At 36.4% G+C, this 21274-nt stretch overlaps 1 protein-coding gene across 1 annotated transcript in view; it reads left to right on the top strand.

The window, feature by feature from the left end:
* Positions 1 to 8146, top strand: part of LOC135209636 (myoneurin-like) — an 83602-nt gene extending 75456 nt beyond the window's left edge. Inside the window, exons 2-7 of the mRNA XM_064242350.1 lie at positions 280 to 1133; positions 2043 to 2164; positions 3272 to 3421; positions 4495 to 4616; positions 5337 to 5582; positions 5744 to 8146. Of these exons, the coding sequence (XP_064098420.1) occupies positions 280 to 1133; positions 2043 to 2164; positions 3272 to 3421; positions 4495 to 4616; positions 5337 to 5582; positions 5744 to 6277 (2028 nt within the window). The 3' untranslated portion in view covers positions 6278 to 8146. The remainder of the gene's footprint in view (positions 1 to 279; positions 1134 to 2042; positions 2165 to 3271; positions 3422 to 4494; positions 4617 to 5336; positions 5583 to 5743) is intronic.
* Positions 8147 to 21274: the final 13128 nt, after the last annotated feature.

The following is a 21274-nucleotide window of genomic DNA, read 5'->3' as shown; positions in this document are numbered from 1 at the left end:
GAGAAAAAATATGCAGAGAAAAAGAAAATTAGGGCTTTGCCACTTTCATATCTTCCTGTGATATAGAAAACTATACAAATTTACTTGCTAAGTAGATTTTGTGATGTTAATTTTACTTGATGTTGTATTTATTTCAAAACATTTAAATTCTATATTGTAATCCCTCTGTTACTGAACACAACATTATAAACTATATTTTGCCCATTTATTACAAATAATTGCTATAATCCATTCTTAGAATTTTAGTGATAATGCAAAAGTACTGATTTTACATTTCAGGAGGAGTGTGAAGAGTCAATGCCTAAGCATGTATGCGTTGCGTGTTTCAATACCGCTGTTGATATTCAAGCGTTTGTTGAATCAGCTGTTAATTTTCAGAAAAGTACAATTTATCAGTTGTATCCAAATGCAAAACTGGAAGAAGTGCATGACTTAACTTTTACAGCACCCAGTCAGCATTATTTCCAAGATACTAACAGCTTGTTTCACTGTGATGATGTGGAACAGTACAATCAGCAGTCTTTAGACAATGTATCTTCAAAATTTCCGTCATTTGGTGAAGGGTGCTGTTCAATTAACAAAGTCAATAGCCAGGGGTACGATACTGAAAGGTCTATACAAGTTAAGGATACTGGATACAATATTATAACAGAATTAATTGATCCAGGCATTGATCCCAGTAAAAGTTCTGCTGAAGCCGTTATTGAAATATCACCTTCGGTAGAACAAGTATGCCAAGTTTCCAAAAGCACCACCGATGAGGACAAACCTTGTGAAAATGTGAATGGAAGTAAATGTGTGGAAACATTACAGGGACATGAAAAAAATACTAATTCTAAAGGCACAGACAAGAATAGTGATACCAAAATCTCAGAACAAACAGATGAAGCAGATGAATTGGAATTATCTAAGAATGGCTGCAAAAAATGTCCAACCTGTGGTAAAACCTTTTCCCGACAAAGTCAACTTAAAAGTCACTTGATGAGTCACAGTGAGGCCAGGCCATTTATGTGCACTAAATGTAACATGAAGTTTAAATACAGAAGAAACCTTGTTGAACATTCCAGCATCCATGACGACCCCCCATCTTTTATATGCTCTGTATGTGGTCTTACTTTTAAACAGCGAAGCAAGTGAGTATATATTGCATGAGCTTTTCATACATTTACTCGTGTGTGACAGAATTATTACCCTAACTACTTATTATTTTTTATGCTTCTTAAATATTTTAAAAATAAAACTGGGAATATCTGAATTCTGATTTATGAAAGAATTCCATTGTTCACTTTTTTATTCTTTTAACATTTATTGTAAGTGCATAACATTATTTATAAACCCTGACAATAAAGGTAACCTATTTTCAACTGAAAACCTAATGATTTGTAAAAAATAAAAATAGAGACCAGTTACAGGATTAGGAAGTGCCTGAATGTCATTGTTTAGCATGTCGTCATCATCCTAACATTTTTTACATCAGGTTTTCCATTTGTAGGGTTGGATGTATATTGAGATGTGTATACTCTTCTATCTTGAACTCTTTTTGCCTGGATTCTTAATTGGTTTGAATCTCTATGTTTGCCATTCTCCATGAATTTCTCCCTGTAGGAGGTTACCACATAAGGTATGCCTTGCACAGCACATTAGATGGTACTAAATATTCTTTACAGTGTCCCCTCACCCATTTTCATCCATTCTCTATTATGTCTTTTCACTTCTGTACAATTTCTTCAACTTTGCCTTGTCCCTTTTCCAATTCACATTAAGAACAAATCCTTTGGAGAGCACTATGCTTCTAGTAATGTGACTGTATTGTTGTGCGACCACTTATAATACTGTACTAATCATAATGATACCAGAATTCCTTCAGCTTCCATCCTCTTACTTTACTTTTCTGATTGATTGCTCCTTTCCCTGTCTGATGCCAACCCCAAATACATGGAAGATTTCATGTCCCATTAAAATACTATGCACAACTCCTTAAATATTGTTCATGTATGCACAGGACAGTTTCAGATGCAATTAAAAAAGTTCTTCCTTTCCAGTTTGCTGAAACATGAACGAACCCATCAAAAAGTTAACAGGATAAGTCTCCAGTGTAATGTTTGCCATAAGCGGTACTCACAGTCTGCTCACCTGAAGACCCATATGAAGAATATGCATGGAGGTAAGGTCTTGACAATTTTTAATGCTAAAAGCAAAAACTTGTGCATAATTTTATGAAATACTGTGACCTTTATGTGAATACTGAGTATGGTATTATCTTGACATAAGAAAAATCTTTATACGTACTTATAAAGCTAAAGAAAAATCTTTATACGTACTTATAAAGCTAGCTCCAGAACTCACTTGCAAATAAGAGGTGAAAACTAGAGAGGCTAGTTGGACAGATGCCTTGGAATGGAAACTGGATACAAAGCAGCTGAAGCTAAAAGGATGCTGCAAAGAATCCAATGAGATCAGCAGAGCAGAGCTGTGAGCCAACAGAAAGTAAATACCCTTGGCAAGAGGGAATCAGGGAATTCCATGATATCAACCACATCATCTTGATTTCTACAGAAAACTCCTGCAGTTGACATGCTATTATTCATTTCTGGATCCACGTGCTCATAAATCCTGTCATTTATCCCCAAAGAAGTTCCTGCACAAGGAGTTATCCAGGAATTTTCCCAAGATATTTTTCTCCTATTGGACATCATCATTCAAAGCTTTTAAAAATGAAAAGTGCCATTTCAGCAAATTTTGTGAAAACTCCAATTCCCAAGAGAATATCCAGTGATTTCTCAAGTCATAAGAGCTTTTTCGCAGGCTCTGATACAAAGGACTATATGACCTTACCAGATTTCTGCAGTGGACCTTTACCAGGCAAATTATGACATATTTTGCGCTTGCTTCCTAGAATGGCAGGTTTTTCCCCATTTCTAATGAGAAACCTTTTGTTATCTCCTGTTTAAGGTTCCTTTAAGTTATGAGGGCAAATAGTCTTTCCTTAACATACTCTTTGGAATTCTGGGACATCATGATGAAATTTTTGAGGGAGATATTTGGATCTTCATTTACACCTCAAAAATTGGTCTCATACTGGGAGAATGGCATAGCAGCAAGCCCTTCTTTCAACATTGATTAATTTATTGAATAACCATTCATGCTGTGAGCAATAATGCATCAAATAAAAGGTTTGTTTTTATGACAGAAAACTATTAGCAATTTTGAATTTTTAATCTGTAATTTGGGTTAGTATTTTTATTAGGCTATACACTGTTATTTTTTTCAGACAACCAAGGTTATGTATGTGACCAGTGCAATGCAGTCTTACAAAGTCGGTCTTCTTTACGGCGCCATGTAGCAACAGTCCATGCAAGTTCATCAAAGTTTCTATGCCCACATTGTAACAAGGGTTTTAATAATAGTCAAAATTACCAAGGTTTGTGTTTTTTCAGTGTTGTACATATAATATCCTATTTGACTGCCTACATGATACCCTAGAGTCAACTCTCATTGCTTACAGTGTACAGCAGTTCCATATAAATTAACTAATGGCCAACACTAAAGGCTATTTTGTAACAATCGTTTACTCTAAAATATCAAGTTACATGGCCTGCACAAGACACAAAACTCATACAATATGGAAAAAAGGATCATTAATATCTTTGTGTCTGTCTTAACATAGTTTACAAAATGCTGTGCACTTACTGTCCCGCTTCTCTGTCTGTTGATTTAGCATTTTTATTGACATTTGCTTAATGAAATACAGTATTGTACTGAATACAGTAATGTAATGTTACATGAATACATTTTTCAGTCTGTTTATATGTTTAATGCCTCATCTTAAGAGGTTATTTGCCAGGCCACCAGCATCATTTGCAGCTTAGGGAAGCAATCTACAGTAACACTATATTAGTGTAAGTGATAAGTCAACTCACTGCCACTGTGCCACCTTGGCAGATTTTTTATTATTTCTATTTAGATCAAGGAAGTAGTCTATATTCACCATCAGGAAGTAATGTTTTACCCTCTGGCAAGTATTTAAGAGCAAGGGCATAAGTTTGGATTCACCGAGTGAACTATGCTATAAGTGCAAGTGTTTCGATAAAGATGCTTAAGACCTTCCTAGGATTTTTATCCAGTTCTGAGAAACCTTTCTAGTTCTACACACATACCATGTGAAGAAGCCTTCCTGATGAACTTTATCTTGACCACTGTTATTATGGCTTTAGCTTCTAGTGGTGTGAGAAAGCCCCATGTCTTCTCCAGTCAGATGTGACAAAAAAATTGTTAAAGAATTAATCCAAGCTTCAGAAGATTAAGCATCGAATCTGAAGGCCAGGGGTCCTTTAAAATAATAAATATGGACGTTGGCTTAACTACTATTAACTTTGCCTTATGGAGGTCAGCAAATGCAATTGAAGTAATCTTTCACTTTACTTGATCAACTGTATTGAAATACAGCTCTACTACTTTATACTGTCATTCTTTCTTTTTCTTCTTGCACAACAGGTCACATTAGAAGTCACACTGGTGAAAGACCATACTGCTGTTCAACTTGCCACAAAACTTTCACCACATCCAAAGCTCTGAGTAGACATCGATTAATCCATCAGGGAACAAAGTCACATAGGGTTTGTTACTTTTGCCTTCATTATAGAGATTGAAAATTCAAATTAAATTCCTAGATCCTGGACCAAATAACATTATTTTAAGATCTTTGTTGCAGGATTTCTCATATTTTGCAAATCTTGTAACCCAGATTGGAATTTACTTTACTTTTTAGGGAAGTTTTAGAAACTTCTTGGTGTTGCAAATAAAGTTTATTTTTCATGACTGTGCATCTTGAAACAGCAGATTTCAGATGTCATTTGGTGTTTTTAGACAAAGGGAATCAAATGTAATACATTCTTGTAAACTTAAGAAAATAGATTTGTTGAAATCCATTTAATATAGTACTTGGTTTTATTGTATATGATAAAAAGTTTTAGGAACCAAACGAAATTTAATTTTCCTCTTACATTTGGTTTTTCAAGATACTAATCTAGGTCTATATGTAGTACGATTAATAGCTTTATTATGGTATTGAAGATGACGGATACATTTTGTCTTATACTAAGCTGCTTTGAGTTAATGGTGCTTTGTTACTGCATAATAATTAAACAGCCTCAGAAACAAGCAGATATCATCTTGTTAAATTATTTCATAATTCTATTGCTATAATTACTAAATAAACTTAAGCTTGACATCCTTGATGAGGGTAGTACAGGAATAAGGATGCCAAGGGTTGTACAGTAATATGATCAACCTCTAAGCTTACTTTTTGGGTAAAATATGTCAATATCTGTTTTCAGTGCTCACAGTGTGGAAAGGCTTTTCTCGAACTGTGCGATTTAAAAAGACATGTGAAAAGGCATCTGCTGAAACGAATTAAGAACGCAAGTAAGGACTTGGCCAGCAAATGTCAAGATGGTGCTAATATGCCAGTGCAATCAGTGGCTGCTGGTATGAACTCTCTCAGTTTAATGGTCCTTCCCGAGTCACTCCTATTCACTGAATCTCAACAACTTCTGGATAACTCTGGATCATCTGCTACCGAGGTTAATATGTATTGTACTTTAAGTTTCAGAATTTTCAACTGGCTAATTTTCATGTTGTTAGCAGTGACGAATTGTATGCATTTCTTATTTTTGTTATCAAGGAAAATAGCTTATTATGAATTTTCAAACTGTAAATTAATCTTCAGTTTCATTTTTTCCAGATTATCCTCCCTCATGACAAACTGAACTCAGTCAAAACTGTGTCAGCAGAACCAGTCTTAGAAACTAGCTTGTTAGAAAATACACAGTACAACATTCAGCCAGATTCAGGTCCTTTGTCAAAGGAATCTCACATCTTGAGAACTGAGGAGGAAGTACTTGGAGCCTCAGAACTTCTTCCATCTCCACAAGTGCCAACAGCTCAGGAAGTGGAAACTGTTCCTATCCTCAACAATACTGCAGTACTTCAGCCTCCTGAAGTTATTAGTGACATAGCAGCCACCTCACTTCATTCTTCTTCGGTTTTACAGTCAGAAAACATAACTGTAAATGAAACCATTACTCATGCAAATTCCAACCGCGAAGCCTGTGCACCATCGGAATGTCGCAGTGATTCCGAGCCTGCAACAATGGTTGTACTATCATCTGTTGGTACTACATCTGATTACTTGCCTGTAGCCAATCCTGATAGTACTGTCATAGAAGACACAAGGTGTCAGCAAAGTGAAAGAGTACTTAGTCATGCTACATGGTAATGTTTAGTATTTTGTTTTAGTCTTCCTTACAGCTAGATTGCTCTGGATACATTTTCGGGCTTTGCATGGCTATTTATAAGGAAATGTCTATGTAACCTGTAAACTTCTTATTTTACTGTATGCCTAAACACCTTATAGGTGCAAAATTACTAGTGTTGTCTTCATACTACTACATTGGAAGAAATTTTTTTCGATAACATATCAAGTCCTTGATAGGCTGTGCATCTTTAGTCTCTTTGAATTAATTTATTTTCAAAGAATTTGGTCAAACTTTACCTATGCTAATACCTCCTTGTCTCTTTTCAGTGTTATTGCACTGCCCTTGAACTTGTTATTGAAGTAGAAGTTAGGAGACAATGTTGTCACCTAACTCTTTGTTCGACCATTCCTACTCTTTGCCAGCTTCGTTGGTGCTATACTCTTTGCTATTTAATAGCCTGCTGGGTATTCCAGTATTTTGTTGACTTCAAAAGGAAAAGTTCTCCTTTAATAAAATGAAATCTAATACTATATAGCTTGGTTTCCAAAAGGAGAGACAAATTTCCTTGGCTCTCATGTCTCAACTGAAATATCTTCATGAATATAATTTCATCATTCACTTATTTAAATTATTCATACTTTGTTCTTGTTCTCATGTGGGAAAAATTCCAAGCATTCAAATTTGTGTACCCTTTGAGTAAAGCTGAGGTAAATCTACCTGACACTTCTTGGTTAGCTATAGCAATTTCTTTATTAGTGTTTAAATGAACCTTTTGAGTAGGTGCCCTCCTATAAACAATGACTTGACATGTGACATAATCAAGATACAAATTTAAATTTTTTAAGTGCTCATTTAGTTCGTTTAGTTTTATATTGCCCTCTTAAATACTAACATTCCCTGTGATATCAAGCAAATAATATGACAAACAGTTGCTCACTTAGCCTTAATCACTTACAACAATAGGTCCATACCCTTACATGTTATGGAATGTGTGATTTTTGATAAATTCCTGTGAAATAAGGCAGTTTACACAAAAATTTAGGAGCTTATCAATAGATGTGGTCCACATTTTGGTAAGCACTACAGTATTCAACACATTTTATTTCCATGTGCCTGTGAAATTAATTTGGTAATGCTGTTAATACATAATGTCATGTCAGATAATCTTTTGTAAAAGTTTTTGTTGCTGGTATGAAGCTAGATTTCTAAGCTATCTTGTCAGTCTTGGAACAATGTAATACTTAAAATCAGGACAAAGATAAGGTTTATGTCACATTTGTTTTTAGTTCTGTTTGTGGGTCTTCAATACTGTCACTAAATACAGGGACCAAATGGAAATTATCTTGACCATTAATACCAAACTGTATAATGTTAAAATATAAAACTAACATTATTTATTTGTAAGAGTAGGCACTGTCATTTTTTATCCAAACTGATTTCAATAATCTGCCAGTTGATTATAGGGAGTTTTGCTCATGAAACAATACAGTACAAATGGTAAATGAGGGTGCATTTTAGAAACTACTGACAAAGACTTTCCATGCTTGAAACTACTGTTATACCTGAATATTGTTTAAGAATTCTTTATTGTTTGTTATTTAATATTAGCTCTTTAGTTTGGAAATCACAGAGCCCAGTTTTTATTGGGCTTTTGAAAGATTGTTCTGCTAATTATGTTTTTCCTTATTTAAAGATTTTTCTATAATTACTGCTAATCATGTTTTCCCTTATTTCAAGATTGTTCTTAAGCTAATGTTTGTTTCAACTTATTTTACAGGTAACCAATGTTTAACAGTTGTCTAGTCACATATTACATATCTAGTCTATAAACTGTGATTGATGTGAATGTGAAAGAGGAGTTCATTATCAAATATAATGTACAGAAATTTGTCATCTTTTTTTTCACCCTTAATGTACCGTTATGTAGTTAAATGTACGTTTATGTAGTCAAATGTTAGTACAGGTTTTAGTCATTTATTTATCATAGACAAGGTTCTCCACTGAATGTAACCAATAGTGTCACAAAAGAAGGTCAGGATTGCAAAATAATCAAGGAGTAAAATATTTCCCATGCCCCGACTGCAAAAGAGCAATTGAGGAGAAGAAGGAGGTGGAGAGGTTGAACATACCATTTCATCCGCAGGCTGGATGAAATGGAAAGAATAGCTTGACTACCCATTTATATCTCACTTGTATAGCACACAAAGATTTCTGAAGGCTACTTATCAGAATTGTTAAAGGTGCCAAGCTGGAAATCTGACTAAAGACATGCTGGTGCCCAGTCACCACTTCTGACCCCTAATACCATAATTGAAGAAGAATTTGCATTTCTTAACAATTCCTATTGCCAGTAAATAAGAAATAAAACTTGCCAGTCTCAGCATCTGGGATTTGCCAAGAATTGTGGTGGATATTCCCCTGTGCATGAACTGCATATCCCTTTAGCAGAAGTAGCTCAAGACTTGAAGTTGGTCATTAGCATGACTCTTACACTAAACTTTGCAGCAAGGAACCCAATTCCTGGCTGGATAGATGGCATTAGGATTCACTCCACTAATTGCACTTTCTTATAGACTTTGATGGGGACGAGATAGAAGAGGTCTTCCTGTGTTCAGTAAGACTACCCTAAAGAAAAGGTCTTCCTGTGTTCAGTAAGACTACCCTAAAGAAGAGGTCTTCCTGCGTCCAGTAAGACTACCCTAAAGGAGAGGTCTTCCTGTGTTCAGTAAATACCACAAGAGGGCTCAAATCTACAGACCTCAATGTAACAAGGGTGTTGTAAGAGTAAGAATCTACTGCTTACTGAAAAGCAGCTTACCTGATTATCATGGGCTAAATATTATATGTTATTGTACAGTATTTTATTCACTACAAAAATAGTGACTCAAGCGTTGGTAGGATTAGTAACTGAAGCATTTACTCGACACACAAGAATTTGTTATGAATTTTACAACCTCATTTCTTTCCTCAATCTTATGAAACTCTTCTGGTTTTTAGCTTTACACGTTCAAATAAATGACTAAAAATTACGCTGACTGACATTGAATGTCCTCATTACCAGCATAAAGGACGTTAAACATCCCTTTCTAGCCTACACCACCTGTGAAATAGGACCTAACCTTATAACTCTTGACATCTCGTGGTTAGCCTCCACGCATATCATATTTCCATTGTCTACAGCCATGATGATCATACCCGACACCAAGGGTCTTTCTCTAAACTGTCACCTTACATAAAACACCACATATTATTACTGAGAAGCTATCACAATTAAGAAAACATTGCCCCTCTAAATATAACTCGATGCCACGACAAAATTAGCTCTACTTATCCAAATATAGAAATATGGTAGATGTTTCTAAGCTACTTGATGAAAGTAAAAAAAAATATATATGTATTACGTAACACTACGATCACTGCCAAATAGGCTAACCCATTATTAATCATGTAACAGATTGGGTGAGTCACTCACTACCTGCCATTTAATAAACTTACATCTAAATGATAGGTCTATGAGCAAATATCTGCATAACCCTCCAAGTGAGACTATATACTTAATCTCTAAATTAGTACCTAGTTTCTTGTATTTCATTCAGTAGTAACACTGAGAAATTAACAAACCAAAGCAAGTATCTACATTACGTCATAATAAACGTGAATATAACTTATGAAACAACTAAAGACTTTGTATAAACACTACTTATATCTGTCGTCTTGTTGGGTGGAGGGGGGGGGGATAATAGAAAAATAGATACATATACAATTATATATAGTATATAATGGGTATGTATGGATTATGTTCACACACAGTCACCTGCACAGGTAATCATTACGTGATCACTCTTAATTTCCGTGCACCACAAGAGAGAGAGAGAGAGAGAGAGACGACGGAAGATAGGAGGAGAGAGAAGGAAGAGAGAGCGAGAGAGAGAGAGAGAGAGAAGAGAGAGAGAGAGAGAGAGAGAGAAGAGATAGAGAGATAGAAGAGAGAGAGAGAGAGAGAGAGAGAGAGAGAGAGAGAGAGAGTCTTGTGACTTGGTCGTAAGGCTAGCCAAAGGAAATAGCCGTTCCCTCCGGCTAGACCTTACTGACGAAAGCTCAACTTCGCATCCTACTTTGGCCATTAGCCAAAACAGCTGTACCAGTAGAACGTGAGCAGACTTTATGCAACACACTGACAAATGTATGTATCTCTCTCTTCATCGTCGCCAAGAGAGAGAGAGAGAGAGAGAGAGAGAGAGAGAGAGAGAGAGAGAGAGAGAGAGGACCAACCAATCTAGAAACCAGAACTAGACTCATTCCCCGAAACCGTTTGTGGCGCACACTGACCTGCCCCAAAGCTACAACCCAGCTAAAAAGATTAACAACAGCAGTGTCTCTGAAATACATATTAAATCTATTTATCCATAGGTAACCAGAAGAAAGATTTCAGTAAACCTGAAAGTCGAAATTATTGTTTAGAAAAATGAAAGAGGACTGAACAGATCTTAGTCATAGGCCTACATAGTGGTTATCTCTCGTATAGGCCACAAAGTTCTATAGGCAACCAGCGATAGAACTATGAAAAATTACCAATAATAATTATATGTGAACTTGAAATTCAATCTGGAAAACTTAATATTCACAATCAACTAAAAAAAAACTGTTTACTGAAGCCTTAAATGCGATACCTACAGGTTTTCAATCAAATCACGCACACTTGTGCATCAATCACATTTGCAATGCTAATGAAAATATAATTTGCGTTACGCCCCAAAAAAGTAATCGTAAAATATTTGATCTCTAGTGTACCATTTTCAAACAATACATAATCAACATAGGCCTATAACTATTAGACGAAAAATTGTAAAATAGCACATTCGCTGACTGAAAGCTTACTAAATCTTTAAAAAAAAATACAAAGGAAGATTTCCGTATCGAAGTTTCATCCTTGGTTCGTCAATCAAGAATATATACAGCAGTGAATGTGTGTGTGTGTGTGTGTGTGTGTGTGTGTGTGTGTGTGTGTATCCCATCTGAATTTGTCTATATCTAAAAATATCCGCAGTTTATTAATTTTCTGTAGTACCAAATATACATATTCGATATAGACCAGCCTTTAGAATGTATAATCCTTCATGAAACGTGTAGTGGAAGGTTATATAGTGTTCTTTAATGTTATGTGCAATGGCGCACGTATGCCAGCCAGCATCTGAGAATGATAGCTGGCATCTCACGTAGTATTCTGTTTGCTATCCGTTAGGCCAACATGCAAGTCAGTTACAGTTGCATGCAAGCAGAGGTTTCTTAACGCAATTTCTCCCGAAATTCACGTAACTCCCACATCACATTAAACCTCAGGCTACAGGAACTGTAAATAAAAAAAAAAAAAGTTAATTTGACACTTAGCTGTATCTTTAAAAGGTACGCTATCATGAAATTTGTCAAATCGTTCAACCAAGAGGCGTATGAGAGAGATAGACGTATCTCAAACTAATTCAGACCAACGCTTCAGTTTTGCTTCAAAGCTGCGTTTGGCAAGCATAAGAGAATGCATATCATCTCGTCACGACGGTACCTTTAACTTCTCTCATAAATAATAAGGCTTTTTCTACTTCCGGAAGACAATTTTCAGGCCAATTTTGCCATAGTGCTGTAGTTATTATAATAAACTTGTAAGGTTCTCTGGCTCTGAACACGTAAGATTATTCAGAACCCTTGAAACTTAAACGTTTCATATTGATACTGATTTTTATAACATTTCATTATTAATATCCAAAATACAGCATCAATTCCTGTAGTACAATCGATATCGGCCTAACATGCCACTGATTTCCCCTTGAAACAATGTCGCCTAAACTCATGTAGTATTTTTATCTACAATGAGAGTCTGACGTCATCACAGCCAACGCTTTAAAAAAAACTACTCCAATGCATCTAAAGATAACCAGTACATTTTCACTGCACTGGCGTACAACACAGTCAGTCTCTCTCTCTCTCTCTCTCTCTCTCTCTCTCTCTCTCTCTCTCTCTCTCTCTCTCTCTCTCTCTCTCTCTCTCTCTCTCTCTGAGATAATGGATGGATAACATTATGATGTGGGTTTGATTTCATTGCAGTTTATCATGTTGTGTAATAATTCACCAATCGCAGAGTAATTATACGAACAAGTGACCTATATATTATATAGAGGTTTGATAATAATAATGAAAATAATATAGGCCTTAGTCAACCAATAATAATAATAATAATAATAATAATAATAATAATAATAATAATAATAATAATAATAATAATAATAATAATAATAACGATATGCTACCTCAACCTACGTCAACACATTTCCCAAAGAAACTTGAACGAAGAGAAGTGGTCGACCTTTATACAATAAATGTCATAAGGCACAAAAAATGCTTCCATGGAGCTTCACATTTTGCTACTACTTTGGACACAACGCTCTGAATCTAAGCCTAATGAACTCTTGCTGCAATTTTCTGGCATAAACCCGATTCTACGTGTAGTACCACGCCCGGTAAACACTGCGAAGTAATGAAGTAGATGGTTGCTGGCAGCCTCGAATTCGCTGTAAAAACAAACGGTGTCACATTTGGCAGAGGGCGTGAGCTATAAATCTCCAAAAGGATAAAAGCAATTCACGGATTGCTCGGTTCGCCGAGCTTTTCATTGGCCACTTTCGACAGAGTTGAAATTTTCTCAATTCTGCAAATTTCAGCGATTCCTGAAGTCTTGTTTCCTATAAGGAGCGGGTCAATAGCTAATAAATTGTCCTCTAAAAACAGTGAAGAGTATCGTAATTACTATATCTTTCGGTTATCTGATTTTACAGGTTGATAGAAGGTGCTCAGATAACGCATTTGTTCTTATTAAATAAGCTTACGAATCCAAATTAAATTATTTAAATCTATAGTTCTTCAAAAGTAACCGAGAGCATTTACTAACTTTTTGGAGATGAGTAATTTCCTTCCAACTTAGAAAATAATAATTTTACTCAAGCACATTTCTGACAAAAAGGTCAGAATTGCGAAGCCTGCCTTTTCACGCCCAAGAACACTGTCCTAAATACTGATTAGTCTAATTTGGCGGGTTAAGGGTACATGACTGAAATACCGAGTCAATCTTACTGACGTCATAACACTGATAGTGCACTAGAGTGAAGGTCGTGTAAACTTTTCAGGTTAAAAGGAAAAAAAAACTGACGATTTAAAATGTCGTTCATGAGAAAAGTAAACAGGAGAATGACAAGATAAAAGGTCACACACGTGACAGGGTGGTGCTGACGTTCGATAGGCTATAAACGGATACCTATGTCAGCTGGGTTCAAGAAAAAGCGCATAGGTCTAGCAATATCTTCCTTAAAATGGGTTGAAACCCGTAGAAAGCCTCCAAAGGCCACGCCCTACTGGAGGAGAGACAATGACAAGACGTAGCAACACTGTGTGGGAGACTGAAGGCAATGAATGACCCTCATTCCATGAGATCTGAAGAAGCGACATATCAGTCTAAATCCTCAGGATAATGATCGTCAAAATGTCAAACCGATACCAAGCTCACTATCTCCCAGTTTTTAAGTCTACGGCTTCAACTGCTATCTTTATCTTTCATTATCTAATACCATCTTCAACGTCTGGGATGGTTAACTTGCATCCATCTGTCCGTCGACATACACGCAAACAGAAACAAAATGGATTGCTAAAGTAGCCTTACGATGCAAAGGTGAGCTGAGATCTGTATTTTTGGCAGATCAGACTGACTAAACTCGCTATCTATTCCGCTTAAACTTAGCCTCCGTGACACGGCATTGATAGGCGCCATGCCAAGTGGCTCAGTCAGTCCTGGCGTGGATAAAAAAGTGCGTTCAGCAAACGCAACTACTGGATTGTTTTCGATTTTTTCCTTTACAGAAACTGTATTTATTTCTCGGTGAATTTCATCAATATTTTGAAAGTAGAACCAATTTGTAGTCAAGCATAAAAGCTGACATTTAAAGATTTATAATGAAAAAAAGTTAGTGCACAGTCCCCTTATTACTTATTTCTTTTATTCTGTCGAGAAAGCAGATCTTTCCATTATTTTCTGTTTAAGAGAGAGAGAGAGAGAGAGAGAGAGAGAGAGAGAGAGAGAGAGAGAGAGAGAGACCTATAGCACTATAGTAACAAATAACTAGAGAGAAAGCGACAGACAAGTACTCGAGTCTACACACACACACACACACACACACACACACACCACGTCCTCAGGGATATCCCCGAAGTATAGCGTGGTTAATGACATTTGTAGCTAAAGGATTGTATACGTATGTATATATATGTGAATCTATATCGTCACCAGACTATAATTTTCCTTTAAAACGCGTACATAGATACTATCTAAAAGGCTTCCATGCTTTCATGGGTTTGCAATATGTCAGCGAGGTAAACCCGCGCTATCTCGCTGGCGAGAAAGTGCACTTCTACTTAATGCTCATTCAATTAAAACTTTTTTTTTTGTTTTTTTTTTTTTGTTGCTGACTTAAGTGCCGAGTTCGCAAACTGTCTTTATAAAACGAATTTTGTATCAACTTTACCGAGCTAGACTATAGTTTAGGCGGATAAACGCATCATAAACGCTTCAGGTTAGCAACATCGCCGCAATACTTATGATAGGCCGATAAGCAAGCACCTGGAGACGTCGCATGCACTAAACGGACGTAGAAGTGAAATGCACTTTTTCATTCTGCTTTCGATTGACACTTTGGTTATCAGAGAGCACTTAAGATGGAGTATTTACGCGTATAAGGTCTTAAGTGCTTTACGTGGCTTGTCGAGAATTTCAAGTGGATATTTGTTTACCAAGCTGCATGGTATACTACGCTCTCGGCCTAATATTTATGCCACGCTTATCAATCAAAACTGAGTGCTTGCAACGATGCAAAATGAAATATGAGCAATTACATTGATATCATATTATATTATGCAATTCTATACACACTCACACACACCCATCACACACACACACACATATATATATATATATATATATATATCTATATATATATATATATATATATCCCATACCTATATAGATATACATATATATATATATATATATATATATATATATAATTTGTGTAAATAAGAGAGAGAGAGAGAGAGAGAGAGAGAGAGAGAGAGAGAGAGAGAGAGAGAGAGAGAGCAGGTGGTGATGGTAGCTGACACGTCTAGCGGACAACCCTTTTAACTGGACTCCATTAGCCTTATTACCCCCTATCCCTTTTCCCTCCCATCCTATTTCGCCGACTATAGGACCTGCGGATTTGGCCACAGCGAAGCGTTAACAAATTAAGAAGTTTTTTTAAGTTTAATTCAGCGGGACACTTATACTTAAATATACATACATTCACCAAAGCAACAAGTGTTAGTATATTGCGATGCTACAAGACACTACACTAGTACTATACCGACGTTTCATAAAAAAAAAAAATACAGTTGAAATTATACCTAAACAAATGGCAGTTATTCAGAAAATAATGCGTCCTGTTTTTTCATAATATTGTGTATAATTTGTTAGTACCAGAAACACAATGAATTTGCGATGAATGTTTATAAAAGCAACTTAAAAGTTCCGTTTGCTGAGCTGTTGCTCATCGATAGCCATCGGCTCCCAGGTGTGGAATAGGACTATTTCATCAATCAAATGTAAATCGCATTTACTCCCACGGAGACTGTAATATTCAACGGCATTTATCAAATCGGGATAAACGACTGACATGGGATTACGATGCTTAAATATAATCATACAACAGACCGCGTGTGGTTGTAATAGACCTATTAGGCCAACTCGGTGTTTCTGTCGGTCAGAACGGCCATTTTTATTAATTATTTTTTTGTATCCTTTTCATTCACAAAACAAATTAACGTGGGACAAATTAACAAAAATGATATGGTAAACGGTTTCATTGATAATATAGCCCCGTTTTGTGGCATATCAAATTATAATTAGCATTTCTGTGGAAAAATGAAAACTTTTTTTTTTTTCAAAACAAATTTAGGTTGAACAAACCAACAAATATGATGGGGTAAACGCTTTGACTTTATTATACTTCCGTTTGGTAGCATACCAAGTTATAATTAGCATTTCTGTGGAAAAATGAAAACCAAAGTATAATAGGATTAGCGTTGTAAGGACAACGCTTTTTCCCTATTTTTATTGTAACCAATCATCAAGTCGCGTTGTTCTTACTTCCATCCGATAGAGAACACATGCAATTCCATAATTTGTACGCTTTATTATATCTAAATGAATGTCTGTAAGAAAACACAAATTTACCGTCTCGGAGTCATTTCTGTTTGCGGTGCGAGACTGCACCTGTCTATGTCAACTCAGTTTGTCTGTAAATAAATTATCAGTACCCAGCTACCTGTCTTAATCTCTGGTCCTCACAACTGGTGACCTCCCGGAGTTGGTGACACAAGCGGTTTAGGCCCAGCCTTTAACGGACTAAATACGGCCGCTCACCTTCAGAGAACCTTTAACGGACTCAATACGGCGCCACAGTTTAGGTCTCTGAAAACTCCACTGCGAGGACGCCCCACATCAAGTGCCACAACGACACGGGGTCGCCCCCTGCCTCAAAGATTGTCATCCAATAATTACTCCATAATCATTGTCTTGGGGCGGAGTATTTGTAAGGACTATACTCGAGGACGCCCCACAACAAGTGTCACAAGGACACGGGGTCGCCCCTGCCTCAAGATTGTCATCCAATAATTACTCCATAATCATTGTCTTGGGGTGGAGTATTTGTAAGGACAACGCTTTTTCCCTATTTTCATTGTAACCAATCATCAAGTCGCGTTGTTCTTACTTCCATCCGATAGAGCGTTCCGCGGCCTTTCCGCCGATGTATAACACATGCAATTCCATTATTTGTACGCTTTATTAAATCTAAATGAATGTCTGTAAGAAAACACAAATTTACCGTCTCGGAGTCATTTCTGTTTGCGGTGCGAGACTGCACTACATATCCGTCCGCACCTGTCTATGTCAACTCAGTTTGTCTGTAAATAAATCTACGGGCTGCTCTATGAGCAAGAGCCCGTGCTGGCATAAAGCCAGCTTAATCCTAAACAACAACAAGTAAATAAATTATCAGTACCCAGCTACCTGTCTTAATCTCTGGTCTTCACAGCGTCATAGAACTAGGGTAGGTCATGGCCGTCGACAGTGATTTGTTTAATTTACTGACGACAAGTTACCAAGAGAAATGAATTACAGTGAAGATATTTCGCTAAAGAAGTCTATAACTGTCTATTTTAATATAAAATTGCCTTACATGTCTAAAGTAAAAAAACATAAGCCTAGTATTACATAAATTGGAATTGGTTAATTGACATAATAGCTGTAGGCCTACTTACTTTGGCGCTGACGTCCATTGTGATAATCTTGCTCCGTTTTTAATCCAATTTCGCAATCACAAAATTTATGATGAATGTTATGTACACTACACGCCGACACTTACAAAAGAAGAACTATACCTGGGGAGTAACCGTTATTATTTAACGAACACGAACACCGACTCCACACAGCATCGGCTGCCATTGTTTAGGTCAAATGAGAGTTTTAAACGGTTTCATTTTCTGTTATTCTTCACTGTTATGCCTTTTTGTATCGTGAATAAGGCTTTATATTTTCAAATTGACATCAGTTTGCTTACAGAATGCGTAATATCTTTGAAAACAGTGACACAACGAAGGATTATTCAAGATACAAACGGCTCGGACGTCCAATATATACATTAGCACTCGTTTTCTATTACTCAGGTTTAATTTTGTTAACTATTGCAGCATCCACGACCTGATGCTCACAAGTCATATGGCTCTACGTTCATGGTTCACAGATTACTTAGCATGAATAAGAACCAGTTTTTGAAACGGGGTCAACTTACTCTTAACAATTATTGCGCTTCATGTCTATATTACAATCACTTGTGAGAAAGAGCCCGTACAGACCTTACTTAGTGAAGAATTAAAAAACTCTACAGCTGAGATTTCTACCGAGTTCGCAGTACTACGCTGTTGGTTGATTCTCCGTATAACTTTTCTTATTTATCTATATAAAAGCCCGTTTCTTATGTTTATACACACACACACACACACACACACACACACACACACACACACACATATATATATATATATATATATATATATATATATATATAATATATATATATATATACGAATAACGTTCGTGTTCAATTCCTCTTGTATTATTTGTTATAAGGATAATTTTGGGCCTGTCTGAAGGCCGGAAAATATAGAAAATCACTGAAAATCTTGGATTAATCAAGACATAGGCCTATGTTTTCCATTACGCTCTTACGAATTTTAGAGAAATATATAGGAAGGTAATGAAATTCAATAACTGGGCTTCTTAGCGCTTGAATGATTCTGAGGTTACCCACTTTTCTGGGGGGGTTTGGGGGGGCGGGGGGGGGGGGGGCTAGACTTAGGCTGCGCGCTTGTATGTGCACACATAGTACAAAGAGTACGTACCCAAAGTCAGTGGGTACACTTGACTGTGGGCAGCCCGCAACTTTCTCCCTGCCTCTAATTCTTATGAGGAGTCTCTCTCTCTCTCTCTCTCTCTCTCTCTCTCTCTCTCTCTCTCTCTCAAACATAAGTATGTTTATACATATCCGTACGGACACACACACACACCATAATAATGTGTTTTAGAGAGGAGAGAGAGAGAGAGAGAGAGGGTGCATGCAAGAATATGATTTGTGTTTTAATGAGACACAGGAGAGAGTTGCACATTGCTAACGTGCAATAAACTCGTTACTTAATACTTATACACGACTTTCGTTGAATAATACAAGAAGGATAAATGCAAAAGCACTGTATAGATTTTAACCATAGAATCCTCTTTAAATATAAGAAAATGTTATTTTCTTGGAATAACTCAAGAAAGCGAGATAAATAAAGAAAATTATAAGGATAAAATACATACTATTGGTAGGAACTATCTATGGGACCCCAAATTCCATCCTCAAGTGAACTGGAGGAAAGTGAGTGTGGGAAATCAATGAAGAGAGAGAGAGAGAGAGAGAGAGAGAGAGAGAGAGAGAGAGAGAGAGAGAGAGAGAGAGAGGAGCCCACTGCAATGTGGTTAACAAACTGGCAACAGTCTAAAGATCGTAGTAACAGTGACGACGACTAACCGATCGAGCACTGACCCAGTTAACCGCAGTCTCACTGGAGCCGGCTGTGGCATGGTCTTGCCGTAGACGCATATTACTACGATAAAAAAAGTAAATAAATATGAAACACCTTACCTTCTTTCTTATGCTGTAAATTTGTTTTCCTGAACAGTTGATTATCCTTTTAAGTAATGGTAAGTTTCGGTGTAGTGCGTATTTGGGGGATTGGTGTGCGCCATTAGACTAGGCCTGGCACTCGAGACGACATAAAGCTAGTTTGCTTTTACAGCAATACCTGTTTTTATAGAAGGAGAATGGTGGGAAGTACTAGAGTTATGAATTTGTAGATATACGAGATTCAAGTTTACAATAATGATAATAATAAATAGAACTACAATTTAAACTTGATGAAGCAATGCTGACGATTCCACGCCCATGTAATTTTAAAAATACTCTTCACGGAATCAAAGTAGTTTTCAGTAGAGCACTTTTTAAAGAAATCTGTTGTAGATTTACCTGAAACATTACAAAGACATGAAAGCATCTATATTATACAAAGTAGAATAGTATCAATATACAGTTTAAAAAAGGATAATATTCTCGAATAGGACTATCTCACAGAAAGAGCACCCAACAGCAAGATCGAATGAAGTAAATACACGCCCACACACACTGGTCCACATCTTATAATCGAAGTTAGCCCGATTTACACTTCCTACGAGTAGACCAGTAGATAGATCGACACGAATTTCAACCAATGTTGTACAGTGTTATAGTAAGTTATCTACGTCCATGCAAGACACATACAACGTGCACTGCTTATACACAAATTCTAAAAATTACGAGGCTATTCTCCTATCTCTTCTCAAATGTATTAATTATATAATATTCCTTTCAGATGTGGTCGATTGCTTGATATTTTAGTTGTCAGCAAATCTTTTGGGCTAAGGTTTCTAGTGCCAAGCCCTTCTCCTCCTAGGTGGCAAACACCAGGTACATAATTTACTCCGTAGGTCACGAGAGGCACTAAAAAGATTCAGCAGGGTTTGATGAATTTACATAATAATTCCTGAGCGATTGGGAACCATACTGTGAACTTTTCACCTGGTGAAGTGAGTGGTCTAACCCCTATAGGGTATGTGTGTGTGATATAGATTGCAAAAACATTACCAGGACTAACAGGGATCAGGTTAATCAAGTTACTATACCCTCCACGATCTGTTAATTAAGTAATTTCATACACTGGTTTAGGGCAGGTGTTTAATTTTAAGTCCCTTGATTAAGCTTAAGCGTCCAAAGCACACCTAAAGAGTATTGTTATTACAGCAATTCAAAATTCCTTTTAGAAATAACATGCTTCTAAAGAGTTCTGCAGCAAAAATGAATATAATAATCTCATTCATTTGGTTATTTAGAAAGCCTAAATACGTAAGCTGGCAACTCTGTCAACCGGAGAGTTGCCGAAAATTGTATATGTTATATAACGTAACCTTGCCTAACGTAAGAAAGCGAGTCATGAATGACTGTCATCCAAAGTCTTTTAAAGCAGTGTAAACAATGTATTTTTTAATGAAGTCATATGATTTAAGTTGAGTTTAATTTATGGAAAATTGTTAAATAAGATATGTTGCTTAAAATAGGGTGAATTTATATACGTGGCACGCAAAATAAGCTATAAACGTACATTTCTCTCCAATAGAATTCACCACAGAGCGTAAGCAATATGCAATCGCGGTTTCTATTTTCATATCAAACATCATATATCACAAAAATTATAATAAGATTTGATGAAAAACGAGAAATATAGAAGAAACATAAGAGCACTCGCCTAGCGCAAAG

This window comes from Macrobrachium nipponense, chromosome 38, assembly GCF_015104395.2.
Source record: "Macrobrachium nipponense isolate FS-2020 chromosome 38, ASM1510439v2, whole genome shotgun sequence".
NCBI classification, from domain to species: Eukaryota; Metazoa; Arthropoda; class Malacostraca; order Decapoda; family Palaemonidae; genus Macrobrachium; species Macrobrachium nipponense.
The sequence above is the reverse complement of the archived record's forward strand: the minus strand, read 5'-3'. Positions and strand labels throughout refer to the sequence as shown.